General features: G+C 37.3%; 3 protein-coding genes and 2 non-coding genes across 5 annotated transcripts; 3 read left to right on the top strand and 2 right to left on the bottom strand.

Moving 5' to 3' along the window:
• Positions 1–7,684: 7,684 nt before the first annotated feature.
• LOC147278661 (ARM repeat superfamily protein) lies at positions 7,685–9,830 on the bottom strand. Its single transcript, XM_086250882.1, has 2 exons — positions 8,553–9,830; positions 7,685–7,976 (listed from the first exon to the last, which is right to left on the bottom strand). The coding sequence occupies exons 1-2, from the start codon at positions 9,531–9,533 to the stop codon at positions 7,899–7,901; spliced, it is 1,059 nt and encodes a 352-aa protein (XP_086107008.1). The 5' UTR covers positions 9,534–9,830; the 3' UTR covers positions 7,685–7,898.
• Positions 9,831–11,185: 1,355 nt separating this feature from the next.
• Positions 11,186–11,259, top strand: TRNAT-AGU (transfer RNA threonine (anticodon AGU)). The gene has a single exon. It is a non-coding gene; the product is annotated as a tRNA-Thr (tRNA).
• Positions 11,260–11,350: 91 nt separating this feature from the next.
• On the top strand, positions 11,351–11,424 carry TRNAT-AGU (transfer RNA threonine (anticodon AGU)). Its single transcript has one exon. It is a non-coding gene; the product is annotated as a tRNA-Thr (tRNA).
• A 163-nt stretch (positions 11,425–11,587) lies between these two features.
• Positions 11,588–13,949, top strand: LOC147278658 (mitochondrial outer membrane protein porin 2-like). Its single transcript, XM_086251518.1, has 6 exons — positions 11,588–11,714; positions 11,811–11,878; positions 12,507–12,617; positions 12,701–12,787; positions 12,872–13,080; positions 13,455–13,949. Exons 1-6 carry the CDS (start codon positions 11,663–11,665, stop codon positions 13,759–13,761), a joined length of 834 nt encoding a protein of 277 aa, XP_086107644.1. The 5' UTR covers positions 11,588–11,662; the 3' UTR covers positions 13,762–13,949.
• Positions 13,950–14,698: 749 nt separating this feature from the next.
• Positions 14,699–16,493, bottom strand: LOC147278657 (Galactose oxidase/kelch repeat superfamily protein). Its single transcript, XM_086251597.1, has one exon. It carries the CDS (start codon positions 16,086–16,088, stop codon positions 14,916–14,918), a length of 1,173 nt encoding a protein of 390 aa, XP_086107723.1. The 5' UTR covers positions 16,089–16,493; the 3' UTR covers positions 14,699–14,915.
• Between the last annotated feature and the right edge of the window lie 97 nt (positions 16,494–16,590).

Genomic DNA, 16,590 nt, shown 5'->3' with positions numbered 1-16,590 from the left:
TGCCATCCTCCCTTTTCTTTTTGTTTTTTCTTCCATTTTTGTTTTTTAGCTTTTGGAATCTGCTTTAATTTGTAATGGTAGTTGCCTTTAAATTGCCCCAAAAATATGATTATTAATCATACGTATATTTACACTGATGACACTTTTTATTTATAGAAAATTAGGATTAAATATTAAATTCTAATAATTTTTTGGTATAAGTATAACATGAAAACCATATAATATTTCAACTGAACTATTAAATTTAAATGTAGTTTTTTAGATTAGCTAACAAATATGTTGGTTTTTTTTTATTTAAGTCTTTTTCATTTGACATTTTTGTCTTTTGACTCACATATAATGGATGTTAGTTAAAATTTATAGGGTTTTGAAAAAATTGCCTTTAAGGCTTTTATATTATCTTGAAAATTTGTTAATGTAGTTTCAACTTCACATTTAGTTTTAACTGTACAACACTCACAACTTCAAATTTAGTTGTGGCTGAACGACAGTCACATCTAAGTTGTGATTTTAGAGAAATTATACTATAATATAGTATAAATAGAGGTCAAAACAATACTTTTACTCAAAATAATACATAGTATAGTGGTGTGAGTTGTCTCTTTTAATTTATCAAGACAAGTTGTGACTGGATTAATAAATTTTTTAATACAATATAATATAATATAAATTAATGTAATGTTTGTGATGTAATATTATTTTTATTTTTTTATTGTAGTGACATATAATGTAATATTTGTAAATTCTAATACCTTTTACTTTATTATTTTATTTAACTTTTCAACTAGTACCTAATTTAAAATATTATTTAATTTTGATACATAAACTAAAAGGTTATTGAAATTTAGTAGTTAAAATCAATTGACCTTTTTATTTTTATGTAGTGTCCAATAAGTAATAAGCAAGATCTATAATATAAGTGGAACTTATAAAAAATACGTATGGGTGACCCCACTATTGATGGACCTCAGATCAATCTAGAGATTAGTTAATTTAGTCTATTTTGATATATATCTTTAAGCCTTTAATAGTATGCTTATACCACAGTTGGCCTACAATACATTAATTCTTTGAATTTGATTATATAATATATAAGAAAATTTTACACCATGAACTCATGTAGCAGTGTCATGTTAAGATGACATGCTATAATTTTGGAAAATTGTTGTCATATGAGTTTTTTAAAAATAAATAAATAAATAAAGGTTTTTTTGAAAATGAAATAAAAGTTATACAACTCCAAAATTTATGCAACTATGTTTTATGTGTGTTTTCATATATAAAATTTATTGAATGTAAGCAGTTTCTATGAATTTTTAATATGTAAGGTCTTGTGGGAGGGAAAACAATCTCATTCTTAAAATTTGTAGGTTGAAGAAATATATGGTAGCATTTGGGAGTAACACTAATTTATGCATGGGCTGGGAATTGGTAACATTTATTCATTACCTGCACCTCTAAAATTGATAAACCAAGCCCATCTCTGAAGGCTCCAACTTACAAGCCAACATTGGGCTTTCTTCAACACATAGGTGTTTCCAAAAGCCCAGTGGACTGCCCCACTCCCCCCCTAACCCTGTTGCCCCTGGCCCATGTTTACCAAGATCTGATCTATCAAACTCCTGAGATTTTTTATGATAAGAGCAAAATATCTACAAAACAAACTCATGCTTTATGACTACAATTAGAATCAAAACGATCAAAATTACAAACGGTCACCATGGTGAGCAAAAGGCAATGATTCCTCATTTGGTGAGAGGGCAAGGATTAATGCTTTAGAGAAGTTAAGACATGCAAAGAAATTAACTTTTCGAATCACATGCTGAAACGGAATCTCTTGAGGTGATCCTTATTTATAATAAACAATTATCCTAAACACAATTCTATTCATTCACATTGTCAAATTAAAGACTGTAGGCGTGAGGGACTATGGCTAATTCTATTGATTGAGAGCCTTTACCCCGACATCTAAGGCTATAGTTCAAATGCCCCCTCCCCTTTCGGCCTTCCTTATAATGAAAAAATTAAAGACTATAGGCACATTAAACATCAAAAAGTAACTTTACACATTTTAATTGAACCTAATTTCAGGTTATAAAAGCTAATCATGTTCCTATGGAACAGAAGCGCGCTTTAGGCAATGTTGATTAGACTCCTGATGATGATATGCCGCCTCCTTTTAGACAAACTAATGAACGCTCACAAAAGATCATATAGAGAGGTTCATGTAGCTAGTTAATTATTATCATCAATATTAACAACAAAGAAAGTATATATAATAATAATAATAATAATAACAATAATAATTCAAGACAAGTCGTTATGATGTAGCGTTGAACTTTTCTGTGGTCAAATTTGGGGGCTGGTTGGGTGTTGTCTCGTTGTCAATAATTTAATTACCGTGACAGACGCACTCCAACAACAAGAAAGTCAAGACTCAAGAGGTAAAAGACGAAATCGCTTGTGAAATATTACAGCTTAATTAGCTCGTGGCCAATGGAGGCCTTTTGGACTTTTGGAGTGCGTGGGTGTGTGGTTATGGAGCTTATGATATGGTCTATGCTATGCCTCTATGGTCATGGCCGCCACATGACTAAAGCAGACCTGGTCAGAATTTTAGCCACCCATGAGCTATTGATGCAAACCAATTAACCACCCCAAAGAGAAAATAACATCACACCCAATTTCATTTCTCAAATGTTGATGTTGCAAGTTGCAACTCTCTCTTATAGTATATGCAGATGATGAGCCCTTGAAAAAGAAATTGAATTATGTGAGTTGGCCAAACAGTACTATTCGGTGAAGTAGTTGTACTGATGTGGAGGCCTATTTATCACTAGTTTCAAAGTATGATTTATAAATATTGATTTTGATGTGTATTTTATTCCCACTTAATGCTTATTAATTGCTAGACCACAACCAAAACAAATTAAATAATGTATATAATGCAATCTTCTATTTGAACTCAGAATTGAATTTTGGAGCAAATTGGGAAAAGGCTTAACCCACATCAAGAAGATTTGGAAAGAAGCAAGAATTGGGCTTAGGACTTATCTGAGAAGGTTCGGCAAAGAACCCATATAAAGGGGATGTCGGTGAAGATCAAAACAAATAAAACTAAGTGAAAAATTTACAAATTGGACACATACTTTGATGACTGTTTCATTTCAGGACATTAATTTTGATTCGTGTTAATAAAGGACACATACTTTTATTTTGTGTCAATTAAGAACCCTGTTTTATCTCAACTTTGGCTCGACATTGGACTCATCAAAACTCTACCAAATTTAGCAAACTTATACTTGGTTTAAAGCTATGCATCTCTTCTTTACAACCATATAAAAATCACTTAAATCGGACATTTACAACTCCAGATAATTGGCTCAAAAGTAGGGTACCCGAAACTATCCAATCAGACCTCTGAAACAAAATTTGGAAAATCAAACAATTTCGGGTACCCTACTTTATGGCCGATTATCTGGAGTTGTAGATATCGATTTGGGTAATCTTTATATGGTTGTAAAGAAGAGATGCATATCTTTAAACCCAGTATAATTTTTTTGAATTTGGTGGAGTTTTGATGGGTCAAACGTCGGACCAAAGTTGAGATAAAACCTGAAAAAAAAAAAGTCCTTAATTAACACAAAATGAAAGTATGTGTCCTTCATTAACACAAAACAAAATTAATGTCCTGAAATGAAACAACCAACAAAGTATGTCATGTTTGTAAATTTTTCCCTAAAACTAATCAATATTTTGGCACATAACAACAAACACTCTGATTATATATTCCTTTGTTATCTTCAATAGCTAATGCTAGCTTTGTAGTTTTCTAGTTTCATACACTCTCTAGATTTATTTGGGTGGATTAAATAGCCAAAAGCATGTGAGATTTCAATTAAATTAAATTTATGGGATTATGGGATTATGATTTTATGCACACTCTATGCTCGTTCAATAAAATACTTACGTATTCACGTGGAATAGTAATTAGCACATGACTTTCATTACATGACTATCTGAGTGAAGGCATACTCAAAGATGTAGCTCGGAGACTAGTTAGTCCACGCTTCAAATAAAATTTAATCCTCTATTTGGTTGAACATGAAATAATCCGCTTGAAATGAGGTAGAACTATATATCCTATTGAATATTGATGTGTTCATAAATTTACCCTCTTTCTTCTTCCCCAAAACAATATCATATTTCTTCAATTAGTCTATCTTTATACAAATAACATGATTTTTCTGAAATTTTAAGCAGCAGTTGCAGTTTGAACTAAAAAGTTCCCAGACAAAGTAACTATCCAGTTAATTAGTACACTAAGAGCTCGTTTGATACTGCTTTTAGAATTGTCAAAAGTAATTTCAGATTAATAGAAGCATTTTTAGTAGTGTTTGACAAAAATAAATGAAAGTGCTTTTGGGATATAAAAGCACTTTTAATGGGTTTTTTGAGAAGCACTTGTCAGGTGCCTTTTTCAGAAAGCACTTTCAAGTGCTTTTGCATGAACCACTTAGAATTTTTATAAAAATATGTTTGTGTTTCTTAGCAGAAGTGCTTCCAGTAAAAGCGCTACTAAGTAAAAGTGCTTCCAAGAAGTAGTATCAAACAAGCTCTAATGGTGTGTTTGGATGGAGGAAAAAAACTTGGAATTTAAACAAAACTCAGCATTTAAAAAATTATATGCTCTAATTTCCTTGTTTGGGTCAATAAATACGGAATTTTGTAAATTCTAGCTGGAAAAAAACTTGGGATTTGAAGGCTATAAATTTCAACTTTAAATTCCACCTAAATTGGTGTCATTTTCAAAATTCCAATTTTTACAAAAAAAAAATAAGTCGTGTCGGCATACTACCACCGCCACCAACATCACCACCACTAACACCACCGCCCCCTCTACCCCTGCCACCACCGCCACCGAGATCGCCACCACCCCCGTTGCTGCTGCCACCGCCACCACTGCCACCATCACCGCCGCCACCACCATCACCACCATTGCCAACACCCCCACCACCGCCACCGCCACCGCCAACACCCCCACCGCCACCACCGCCACCGCCAACACCCCAATTTTCGCCGCCACTATTTCTCCCACCGCTTGTGGGCCATCACCACTACCAACATCGTCAACTCACCACAAGCATCATTTTTATTGTTACCACCATCACCATCACTTCTTTTAATTAATGCATAAAAAATTAAAACTACCATAAATTCCGTATTTAAACTCCATTATGTTTACATGTTATCCAAATAAGAAAATTTACATATTCTAGAATTTCAAATCACATCATTTTAAATTCCTTCATTTGTGAATTCCTTAGTAATTTTAAAATACTTCATCCAAACGCATCATAAGTGTTTGAGCAAAAAATCGCAGCGACACATGGCAATTTATCATTTGCTATGGAAATTTAAAGACCCAATAAAAAATAATGTATAATTTACATTTATGGGAGATTTATTAAATTAATCATAGAGATATAATTTGAGAAGGATTCTTATCTAAATTCAATCATCAATTATCCTATTTATTGTTATTTATATAGGAAATTAATTAAGGGATAATAATGAAGAAAAATAAGGAGCAAAACTAGGAGTGAAACACTTTTAACGTGTTTACCATGCTCCAGCCGAATTTGGCTGTTGGAGAAAATCTCAGGATTCTCTCTAATAAAGCCATGATCAAAGAAGGGCTATTAATAAGGATGAAATCAAGGGAATCAGTTATGGAAGCTCCTATAAATTTATTGGTATCACTTGAAAAGGTACGTTCAATTCATATCAGAGAAATACAGGCATCATAGGGTTTTTTACAGGTAACCCCATCCATCTTCGAGGAGAAGAGGTTTTGACAAGTCAGACTGAAGAACCAAGCCGTTCAATTCGCTTCACGTCAAACGTTCAAACTCCAAATAATTTTATTGTTAATTTAATTTTTCTTTAAAAAATTTTGGGTTCAACACTAAGCTAGCTTTTATGGATGATCTATATATATACTTGGAAGACCGACATGACAACATCTAGTACGTGGGTGGCAAGTACTGTTCGCGAAGATGCGAAGATGCCAATATGCCATATGTTTTGATTAATTGATTGTTGATATAAATTTAAAATTTCCCTCTAAACGTGGATATATTGGATTATGATATGCATGATACATGTGATGGAGACTCAAGGATGCATATCTCACAAGTCACACCCAGAAAGCCCGCCTCAATTCTCGCAAATTTCTCACTCTATTTGTCACTCCAAAATTTTGAATTTATCACCACTTCTCAAAAGTCAAAACATCTCAATTCTCATAACAATATTGGAAAAAAAGAAAAGAAAAAAAAAGCTTATAAATGGTCTTAAAATTGGCAAGAACGTGTCAACAATATATCAGCCAACCCGAAGTTTCTCAAGATAAAAGCCGTCAAGAGCGGGACCAGGAAAAAGACGCGTCATCGATGATGGGACCCAGCGACCAACCGCTACAAATAACTGAAATCCCACACGTGGCAAGCACTTGGATGCCATGAGCTTCGAAAAATCGGAGGTTTCTTTGAAAACAAAAGCTGCTTACGACTGCCGACTGTTCTGTTCTCCTATAACCCATTTGATTTTTGGGCCATCATTTTCCCATCGTACTCGTGCATGCGAACCTCGTGGGTTTTAAAAAACAAAACAAAAACATTGATTTTTCAAAGAGAGAGGCTATTCTGACCACCATAAAATATTGAGTCAACCGCTCTAAAATTTTTTTCCCCATTTTTTTTATTTTACCCCTACATTAAAGAAAAAAAAACACATTCCCATTAAAAACCCACCCACTGCCACCACCAGACCTCACCACTGCCACCACCACCCTTCCCCATAATTGGTTCAAACCAATCTAACCAACAACAAGAACACAACGAAGAGATCGAAAATCATACATGGATCAACCCAATTCGCCGCCGGAATCTGTCGAAATCGGCAACGAAAGCTGCGGAGCTTCATAACATCGATTAGCCGAGCACGGTGGTCGAATGAGCAAGGGAAGACCAAGGTTGGACTCGCCGTGACCTGGGGAACAAAACCCAAGTGGTCCGTCGTCTCAACTCCGCCGAAAAAGGAAGATCACCGGCGAAGGGGCCGATCGGGTCTTCGCCTAGGTTCGAGTTTTCTGGGCTTTCCTGGTTTGAAGGCTACCATGGGGAGAGAGAGGAGAGGCAGGCGAGTTGACTGGTGGTTGTCTCATCACCACTGATCGCCAAACGATGACACACCGAAGAGAGAGAGAAAGAGTGACTGGTCGGGTGGGTGGGTGGGTGGGTGGGAGGGATGGGATTTTGTGGTTTTTTTTTTTAATAAATTTTTTTATTTACATTAAGAGTAAATTAGAAATATTTGTAAAATAAATAAAAAGGGTGGTCAATTCATTTTGAGTGGTATACATAGTCTCCCCCTTTTTCAAATCAAAAGACACTCCCACCACTACCACCAAACCTGCAGAGTTTAGACTAGAGTTCAGACTGCTTTTTCTTCCATTTGATTAATCATTCTTTTTTGTGGTTAGTAGAGCTTACCATTCTCTTCTTTATCATCTATTCTCTCTAAATAACTTTGAACAAACTGACACAAAGCTAATGAATAATACACACTAGTGGTGGGCTAAGGGGCACCATTTCCTTTCAATGAATTAAAAAAAAAACTCTAAAAAGGCAAACCAAACCAAGCTCATTTTGATTTAATACTTTTATCACAAATTTTACAAGCTCCTCCCGCTACATAGATATTTACAACTTTTTTGGTTTTTTTTTTTTTTTTTGTGTTTTCTTTTTTCTTTTATGGTTTTCTCTTTTCACTCTTTCACTGTTCGATTGTGTGGTTACATCTTACATGGCATGGGAATTGATGTGGGGCCCAATTTATACTGACACATCTGACGCTCGTGCAGCGACGTTGCCGGATCTCGGTTGCCGTAGAAGTTCTGTCAGTGTCTCCGCCTGTCCATGAGCACACAAAACGACAAACAAAACCACTCCCCCATCAGACACAATTTTAAATAAAAGATAAAAAAAAAAAAAAAATCCAACTAAAGCAAATAATTTCTCCCACCAAAAAAAAAAAACTAATAATTTCAAACAAAAAAACCAAAGTGACCAATCCCCCGCTGGACGAAAAGACATTTCTAGCCCTCAACTATATATGCAATTATGCATAATGCCATAATTAGAATAAGAATTTAAGATCAGAAAAATATAACGCGTCCAAGACAATTGGTATTTTCCATTTTTTTTTTTGGCCATTGTATTTTCCAATTTTAGTTTCTAATTTACCCAAAACTATATCGAAATGAAAAAAACTTAAAAAAAACAAAGTTGAAAAGAAGAATGGCAGCAGCCGACTGACGTGGCCATCCCCTCAACCAAAAACGCCAATTAAATTGGGGAATATTTTTAAAAAAGCCAATGCCACGTCAGCCAGCGCGGGTCGTCGACCAGTGGACCGCCTTGACCAAAACAAGGAAGTGATTTTAATTTATATATTTTTTTGGCAGCAGCCGGAAAATGCTCTCTCACCTTTTGCTTGGCGCGATTAGTGCCGGACTGAGACAAAGCAACGAGGGGAGGAATCGCTCCTTCGCGGGCCACCATATTACGGTGCGCCACGCTGTTCTCGCAAATCTGTAGCAGAATCGCCACCGATATCTCCTTCTGCCTCTGCGACCCGACCTCTATGATCTCCACCAGCACCGGAATGCCCCCTTCGTCTACCAGCGCCGTCCGAGCCTCCGGCACCGAAACCAGCACGCTCAGCACGTACGCCGACTTGTCCACCATGTTCGACCCGAAATCCGCCATCAATTCCACCAGCGGCTTCATGATTCCCGCTTGGACGGCTCTGATCTTGTTCTCTTTGACCGAGCACAGCGAGTACAGCGCAGTCGACGCGTCCTTCTTGCCTCGGAATCCTCCGTACTCTAGAAGGTTCACCAGCAGCGGAATCGCTCCAGACCGTCCGATTGCGACTTTGTTCTCCTCGATTTGAGATAGGCGGAGCAGAGCGCAGGCCGCGTTCTCTTTCGCCGTGGAGGTTCCGGTCTTTAGCGCTCGAACCAGAGGCTTGATTGCTCCGGACGAAGCTATGAGCTCCTTGTTCTCGTCGCAGAGTGACAGGTTGAGAATCGCGGTGACGCCGTATTCTTGGAGCTGGAGATCGGAGGACGATAGGAGCGAAATCAGCGGCTTAATCGCGCCCGATTTGGCGATTTTGAAGCGATTTTCGGGCTTGTTCTTCGCGAGGAGTCTGATCTCCATGGCCGCTTGCTTCTGCTCGTCAATCGAACCAGACTCGAGGATGGTGACGAGCTGACGAATCAGATCGTCGGAGTTCTCCGAGGCGCACGAAATCAGAAGCCGCCGGCTCTGGGACGACGCCGTTTGGAACTCTCCGGATCTATCGCTGTTACAGTCGCTGAAAGCAGTGGAGTTGTCGCCGTTACTCAGATCACTGAAGTTCCTCCCCATATAACTGAAATTCGCCGGATTCTCCGTCTCCATGGCTGAAATTATCAGCTCTCACAGCATGAAATCCTCGCCGTCAATCACCCGGAAACGGTGAAATTCTGTAATTGCAAAATTCGGGTTTATTGGATAATTTGAATCCGAAAGTGAGAGCTTATTCGGGTTGGGAATTTTTGTGGCTTGGAATTGGATGGAGGAGTACTCTTTCTAGAGAGGGAAGAAGAGAGAGGTGTTGGAGGCGAAATTATAAGAAGGGCGTGGGGTTAACACCTGGACCAAGCCTCGGGCTGTGGGTGACACGTGCGCCTTTCTGACGGTACTTAAATCTCAGTCGGGCCAGCACGTACGAAGGGTTGCTTTCAGCGCGTGCATGGAAGGTTCGCTATTCGATAAAGGTTTCGAAGCAGAAGAGTGAGTTCTGTTTTATTTTTTCTTCAAAAAAACTGGAAGGTTCAATTCCGGTACAGTAGTAAAGGTACGTTTTCGGTACGTTTGCCTGCTAGTTTTGTACCACGTGTACGCCTTCATTATTAGAATTTACTTGTTTATTCAGCTGACTGGGCTGCACATGCTCTGATCTTATTGTGTATCTGTACGGGTCAGACCCGCCCATTGCCGGTGTGGAAAATAATGATTTTATAAAATAAAAAATGAAATAACAAATACATAAATACATCAAAATTTTTGCCATACTATGCTTAACTAGCAGAAAAAACCCAACACGAAAATGTATTTTAATTTATTTGATAAACCAAGTTCCCAAATGAAAAATAAATAAAATGGCCAAATGGGTATGCTGAAAAATTAGCAATGTGTGTTTGGATTAAACCAAGAGCACCACAACAATAATATATGAATACTTTTGTTTACAATGTTACAATCAATTACGTAGATGGGGCAATTGAGAAAGCTAGATTATGGATTGTGAATGTGACATCTAATTATCTGGAAGATATACACATAATCGAACCTAACATGTCAACAAATGCTATTGTAGATACAGATGGATTCAAAACAAGAAATAAGGTAATAAAATAAGAATAGATTATAGAGGTTTTTATGGCACACAATAATTTTAACTTAATGGGCTGCATTTTGTTCCCTCTTGGCTCTGTTTTCTGCTGGGGGAGATGGTCCCAACTCCCAACCCTTGTTGTGTGTGTTTGGCTTTTTATCCTTTGTAATTTTGTATTAGACAAGACAAAAAAAAATATACCACATAGGAGTTTTTAGATGCTGGAAATTTTAATATATTTGACTACATAGAAGAATGTAATGCCAATTAGATAATAGACGCCTTGCAAAACATAATGCATGCCTGCATAGTAAGACCCAATTCTGATAGGAACACTTGTGTTAAAGTTAAACCCACGAAATTGTCATCGCTAATCAATTCCATAGCTTGTTTGATTGGAAATCAGTGGACATCAAAATCATGCTTTGAAACTTGAAAGAGACTGAGAATATATATAAGTTATATAACTTGTAAGTTGTTGCAAATTTTTACCTGGGCCAATTGATTTCTGCTCTTTCTTTTATTTTTTCTTATTTAGGGAATCCACGTAGGCTCACAGTCACAGATGTGTCTTATAGAGTTATAGCTCATGTTTCTTTGATTTCTGTTCTCTGTCTCACCATGAAACGAAGACAAGTGTCAAAATACCACAGACGATGTTGTATTCGCAAGTGCTCTCATAGCTCAGTTGGTTAGAGCACCCGTTTAGTAAGCGGGAGGTCTTGAGTTCGACTCTCAATGAGAGCAAACTTTCACTATTTTTTCCTGGCTTTTGTTTTCCGTCTGTTCTGCACAGTAAAGTAAGATATACCTTTCTGACAACCCTTTTTCAACAGAAGCTCTCATAGCTCAGTTGGTTAGAGCACCCGTTTAGTAAGCGGGAGGTCTTGAGTTCAACTCTCAATGAGAGCAAATTCTTCCGTTAAGTTTTTTTTTTTTTCCGTGTTCTGGGTTAAGTGCAATGCGCACTTTTCAGACTTTGCCCACGCTGCAAGTTCTCTGAACGATGTCGTATCCCGGAAAACCCCAGGATTTAGAAGAGGGTTTACTTAAACCCCAGCCAGGAGCAGCCCTCCCCTTCCTCTTTGTCTGAAATACCCTCCCATAAATTTCTTTTGCTCTCCTAAATCTCACAACTCCATCGGCAAATATGTCGACCATAGGCCCTGCTTTCTTCTCCGACATTGGCAAGAAAGCCAAAGGTCTCTCTCTCACTCTCTGTCTAAATCTGTGTTTCGCGGCTTTTGAATTTTTGTTTTTGTTTTACGGGTCTGTTATAAATTGGTTCTAATTTACAGACTTGCTCACCAAGGACTACATTACTGACCAGAAGATCAATATCACCACTTACAGTGACACTGGAGTTGTAAGCTCACCACCCCATTCCCTCATCTTGTCCAAACTCCTTTTGTTTCGATTTTCAACTGTTTTTCTGAATAATTTTTGGTTTTCCACTGACATTTTAGTATTGCTTTGTATTTTATTATGTTAATTCAACAAAAATTTTAATTTAAATAATCAGTTGCTCAAATTGTTACTTTTGCTCTCTCTATCTTCTTCAAGAGAATCAAAACCCATGTAAAAGTGACTTGTTGAAACATTTATTGTACCTTATTGTTGGCTGGTTCTTGAATATATAAGGTTCAAATCACACAACTTGGTGATCTTTAGAGAAAGAAAAAAAAGGAAAAGATAAATCTTTTTTAAGCACTATGTATTGGACTCAAATTGCCTTTTGATTTTGCTGTATTGCCAAAGTATATTTGCCTTGGTGTTTTAAACAGTTAAACCTATATGTCACGCTGTGTAAATAAGTGCTTAGCATTGCTTATGAATTAAACAGGGATGAGTTTTCTTGCTTGGGGGTCAACTACATTGAAATTTTATTGCATTTTCCTTTAGGTTATATCAAATTCACTAATTTCCCATCTTGGTTGCTATATGTGCATTTCTTATGGTGGTTTAATATGACAAATTTATCTCTTTGATTTTAGGCCCTTAACTCAACTTTGTTAAAAAAAGGAGGTCTCTCTTCTGGGGATGTAGCAGCACAATACAAATACAAGAAAGCTGCAATTGATGTCAAAGCTGATATAGAGTCAACTGTAAATACCCACCTTCGTTTTGCCTAATGAAGTTTTGAATTATGAAAATTGCTGTTTCTAACAATAATCCGTTTATTGAGCAGGTCTCAACAACTCTTACCATCACAGACATCCTGCCTTCAACAAAAACCATTGCTTCAATCAAATTCCCCGATTACAAATCTGGCAAGGTATCAACTTTTGTTAGCATGTGAAATGCACATGAATTTACAATCATAGCTGCGACTTATAGCCATATATTCTATCTATTGCAGTTGGAAGTGCAGTATCTGCATGAGCATGCATCTTTCACAATGGCTGTTGGTCTGAACGAGTCCCCTGCTGTTGACATTTCGGCAACCATTGGTACCCCCAGCATTGCTTTTGGAGCAGAAGCTAGTTACTTGACAACTTCTGGAACGTTTGCAAAGTATAATGCTGGTGTCAGCTTGACAAAGCCAGATTCCTCTGCCTCAGTAATTCTGTAAGTTCCACATTTTGAGGTCACAAACTGAAAAATAATCATAATTCTTGGATGCTTAGATGTACTGTTGCTCCTTTTTTTTTTCTGTACAAATAATGTTGCTCCTATTTTTTTTTGTAAAAATAGGATGACAGTGTTCGTTTTCTGGAACTTGATACACTTGGGACTCTTAAAAGAAGATTCCCATTGATATATTTATGTCTATTACAGTGTGAATTTGAGCTTTTGTTGTGAAAATGAGGATTAGACATTCGGAATAATTGAGAGCAACTTCTTATTCCATTTCTTCCTCCCATCAACATCAAATGTAAGACTGAACATCACAATAACTGTGTCATTGTGCAGCGAGTAATTGCTTTCTTTTCATTTTGTAGGGCTGACAAAGGAGACTCGCTAAGGGTGTCATACTTGCATCATCTAAGTAGGCTGAATGGGGGAGCTGTTGTTGGCGTGGTAAATAGAAGGTTCTCCACGAACGAGAACACACTAACAGTTGGGGGTTCATATGTGGTTGACCCTCAGACCGTGGTGAAGGCGAAGCTTAACAACCATGGCAATCTTGGGGCTCTTTTACAGCACCAGCTTACACCCAAATCTTCCTTGACAATCTCTAGTGCTTTTGACACCATGACCTTACAGAAGAATCCCAAGTTTGGGTTGGCACTCTCCCTCAAGCCTTAAACAGATAAATACTGATTCAACGATAGAGATTAATGCAGTTGATTAATTTCTTGATTTTTGTGGTGTGGTCCAAATGAGAACGACCAATTACATTTCTTATAGGTACTAGCCCCTCTTTTGAATCTTTGTTTTGATAGGGTTATATGAAGCTTGAGACTATATATTTCTCTTTTCCATGGATGTCATAGGGGTTATAATAGGTACTTTACATATTTGCCGAGTCTTTTTGTTAATGAAACTTTATGATTGTTTTTCATCTCCACGTGTTTCAATTTGTCAACTTGCTCCCAATAGCTCTAATACTTTGAAAAACCATTTTGCTTTTAATATTCATGATCATTATTGTTGCAAGTTTCCATCCTAATAACAATTGTTTTGAAAGCAACAGAAAATATATTATATACCAATGGATTTCGATTTCAATGGCCGGCGTATATTAGAAAGTTTGGCTGAAGGCCAAGTCAATGCACTGGTTTACTTGAGAATGTTATGATGATAAGGAAAATAAGTGGGAACAAAGTAGGAAACTTGAGATATGGCCATATGGGGATGATTAAAAGCTTTCCACCATTGGCCCAAAAAAAAAAAAAAAAAAAAAAAAAAAAAAAAAAAAAAAAAAAAGAGCTTTCCACCAAAGACATGAAAAACAAAAATTCTTTATTATAATAGTAAATACCAGTTAGGGTTGTCGTATATAAAACATGGTATCGTATTTGATATTGATTCAATCATTTTATTATTCGTGTTAGCGTATCGTATGGTCAAATAGTAACAACTGACCATAAGTATAAGTTATAACCCTCAAATTTCATGTTGCATTACTACAAAAGTATCACATCACCTATGATGTTTATCTTCATAGAAATGGTATGTAAGGGTTAATAGCAAACAGAGCAGAAAAGCCAAATCGTAGTTTCACGAAATAAACAACATAGAATGCAACAAACGGCAACTGAGGATTTTTAGATAACTCAAATTTCGATGAAGAGTGTATGTTTATCAGTTAAACAGAACTCTGAAATCCCACAAAACAACAAAAAATCTAACCTCTAAAGGATCGTACTTTATGAATATACACAGAAGCAGAATCGGACCGCAAAAACAACAAGACAAAAGAATTCACACGCAGAAATTGAGGCCACAATCGAAGTGAATCAGACTGAAGCATATAACTCTGGCACAAAAGAAAACCACTTGAAGCCACAGCTGCATTTATCGGGCAGTGAAGGGCATTTGGACAGCCAATGCCAAGTCCTCCTTGAAACCTTGAAATACAAAATCTCAGGCCATGTGTAGCAGCAAACACAGATCAACCCCTGATGCCAAAAGCAATACAGATGCTCATAGTTATGGTAACAAACGGACATCAATTTCCTGCACATCATGTCAGGCAAGCTCTCCACCTCCACCCAATTCTTTTCTTTACTCAATTCCCAAACTTTCAAGGTCTTTGAAATCCCAAACCTGCCAACTCCACCAATCAAATAGAGTTTCCCATCTCCATCACTCACTAATCGAACAAACATGAGCTCTCTGGGCAGTTCTGTATTGGGTCTCTCCCACTTACCAGTTTCCAAATCAAAGCAGACTATAGAGAATGGCTCTGGGGTCGCAAAGTACAAAGACCCATTAGAGTAGAGACCTTGTTGATGATAATTGTCACTTAGAATTGACTCGAACCCAATGAATTTCTGCCAAGTTTGGACCTTTGAATCATAAACAAACGTGCTTTTGGTGGAAGAGCCAGAAGAGAGCATGAAAAGACTGTACCCAATTGGCGTGGAAACCAAAGTAAGAAGCTCAAAGGCAAAAGGGTATGTAGGGAATTCGATCACTCTCGAGGATTTGGTCAAAAAATTACAGACAAGAAAGGAAGACGAGCTGGGTTGAGAGAAACAGAGCAACCCATTGGAGACAGAGAGCAGAGATGCTGGTCCTGCAGAGCAGGGAAGCAAAGCAGAGAGTGTGAGAGCGAAATTGCGCCAAGCCCCAATTGCAGAGTCGTACAGAGGGAATTGGTGGTGACACTGAGGGTGAGAAAGCAAGAGAAAAGAAGAGAATGGTGAAGAAGAAGAGTGCTTGGAAATGAAGGAAGGAGAGAATAAGAGATACTTGAAGTGCTTGCAAGTCGATCTCAGATTCAAGAAGGTTTTGAGAGGTAGGAAAGAGAGGACACGCTCGAGGAGTTCCTCTGGTAGCTTGCTCCATATTCCGGCGTCCACCTCCGGCGAGGTGATCGGAGACTTGGAGATGGTGATGAGTTTGTCATTGGGGTTTGCCGGAGATTTGATACTGTTTGCTCTGATGGGTTGTTTGTTTTCCATCATCTGAAACAGGGGGTTTGAGAGCTGGGACTCACAGAGAGACTGAAAGCCATAGACTCATAGCTTTGCCACGATAGGCTGATAAGATAAGCACCAGAAAAATAGAAACAGAGCATTGACTTACGCTAGTGCCCCCAATTTGTTCTCGAATATTCAAGTCTTAGCTGGTTAATCATCTGGAAATTGGGCTTTTTTTTTGGGCTGGAGAAACAAGTGGGCTAAGAGACTGGGTTCTATATTTCTTGTATTTGTAAGTTTTATTATTAAATTCTAGACATTGAATTCTTAGATTAGTATCTTCCGTAATCCAAGATTTGATACAAAAAAAAAAAAAAAAATCTGACGATACCAAAATTACCATCCTATATTCCTATCTACCTTTTTTCATATGTATCGGGAAATAGTCTTAGTAAGATTCGAAGCCATTAGAGCCTATAAATTAATGTTGGGGTTCAAAATTGGAGATACTTTTTCATAATCATCAACCATTTGACTAATTTCATAA

The sequence above is a fragment of the Dryas octopetala genome, chromosome 7 (genome assembly GCF_963921425.1).
Source record: "Dryas octopetala chromosome 7, drDryOcto1.1, whole genome shotgun sequence".
NCBI classification, from domain to species: domain Eukaryota; kingdom Viridiplantae; phylum Streptophyta; class Magnoliopsida; order Rosales; family Rosaceae; genus Dryas; species Dryas octopetala.
Note: the sequence above shows the minus strand (reverse complement) of the source record. Positions and strands in the feature narration are given on the sequence as shown.

What these genes read in the sequence shown, in the direction of transcription:
- LOC147278661 (XM_086250882.1), bottom strand. Translation starts at nt 9,533, where the DNA reads ATGGAGACGGAGAATCCGGCGAATTTCAGTTATATGGGGAGGAACTTC. An exon ending in CTAATCGCGCCAAGCAAAAG is followed by an intron (nt 7,977 to 8,552) that starts GTGAGAGAGCAT and finishes GCTCATGGACAG; the next exon opens with GCGGAGACACTGACAGAACT.
- LOC147278657 (XM_086251597.1), bottom strand. Translation starts at nt 16,088, where the DNA reads ATGATGGAAAACAAACAACCCATCAGAGCAAACAGTATCAAATCTCCG.
- LOC147278658 (XM_086251518.1), top strand. Translation starts at nt 11,663, where the DNA reads ATGTCGACCATAGGCCCTGCTTTCTTCTCCGACATTGGCAAGAAAGCC. An exon ending in CTTACAGTGACACTGGAGTT is followed by an intron (nt 11,879 to 12,506) that starts GTAAGCTCACCA and finishes CTTTGATTTTAG; the next exon opens with GCCCTTAACTCAACTTTGTT. An exon ending in AAGCTGATATAGAGTCAACT is followed by an intron (nt 12,618 to 12,700) that starts GTAAATACCCAC and finishes TTTATTGAGCAG; the next exon opens with GTCTCAACAACTCTTACCAT.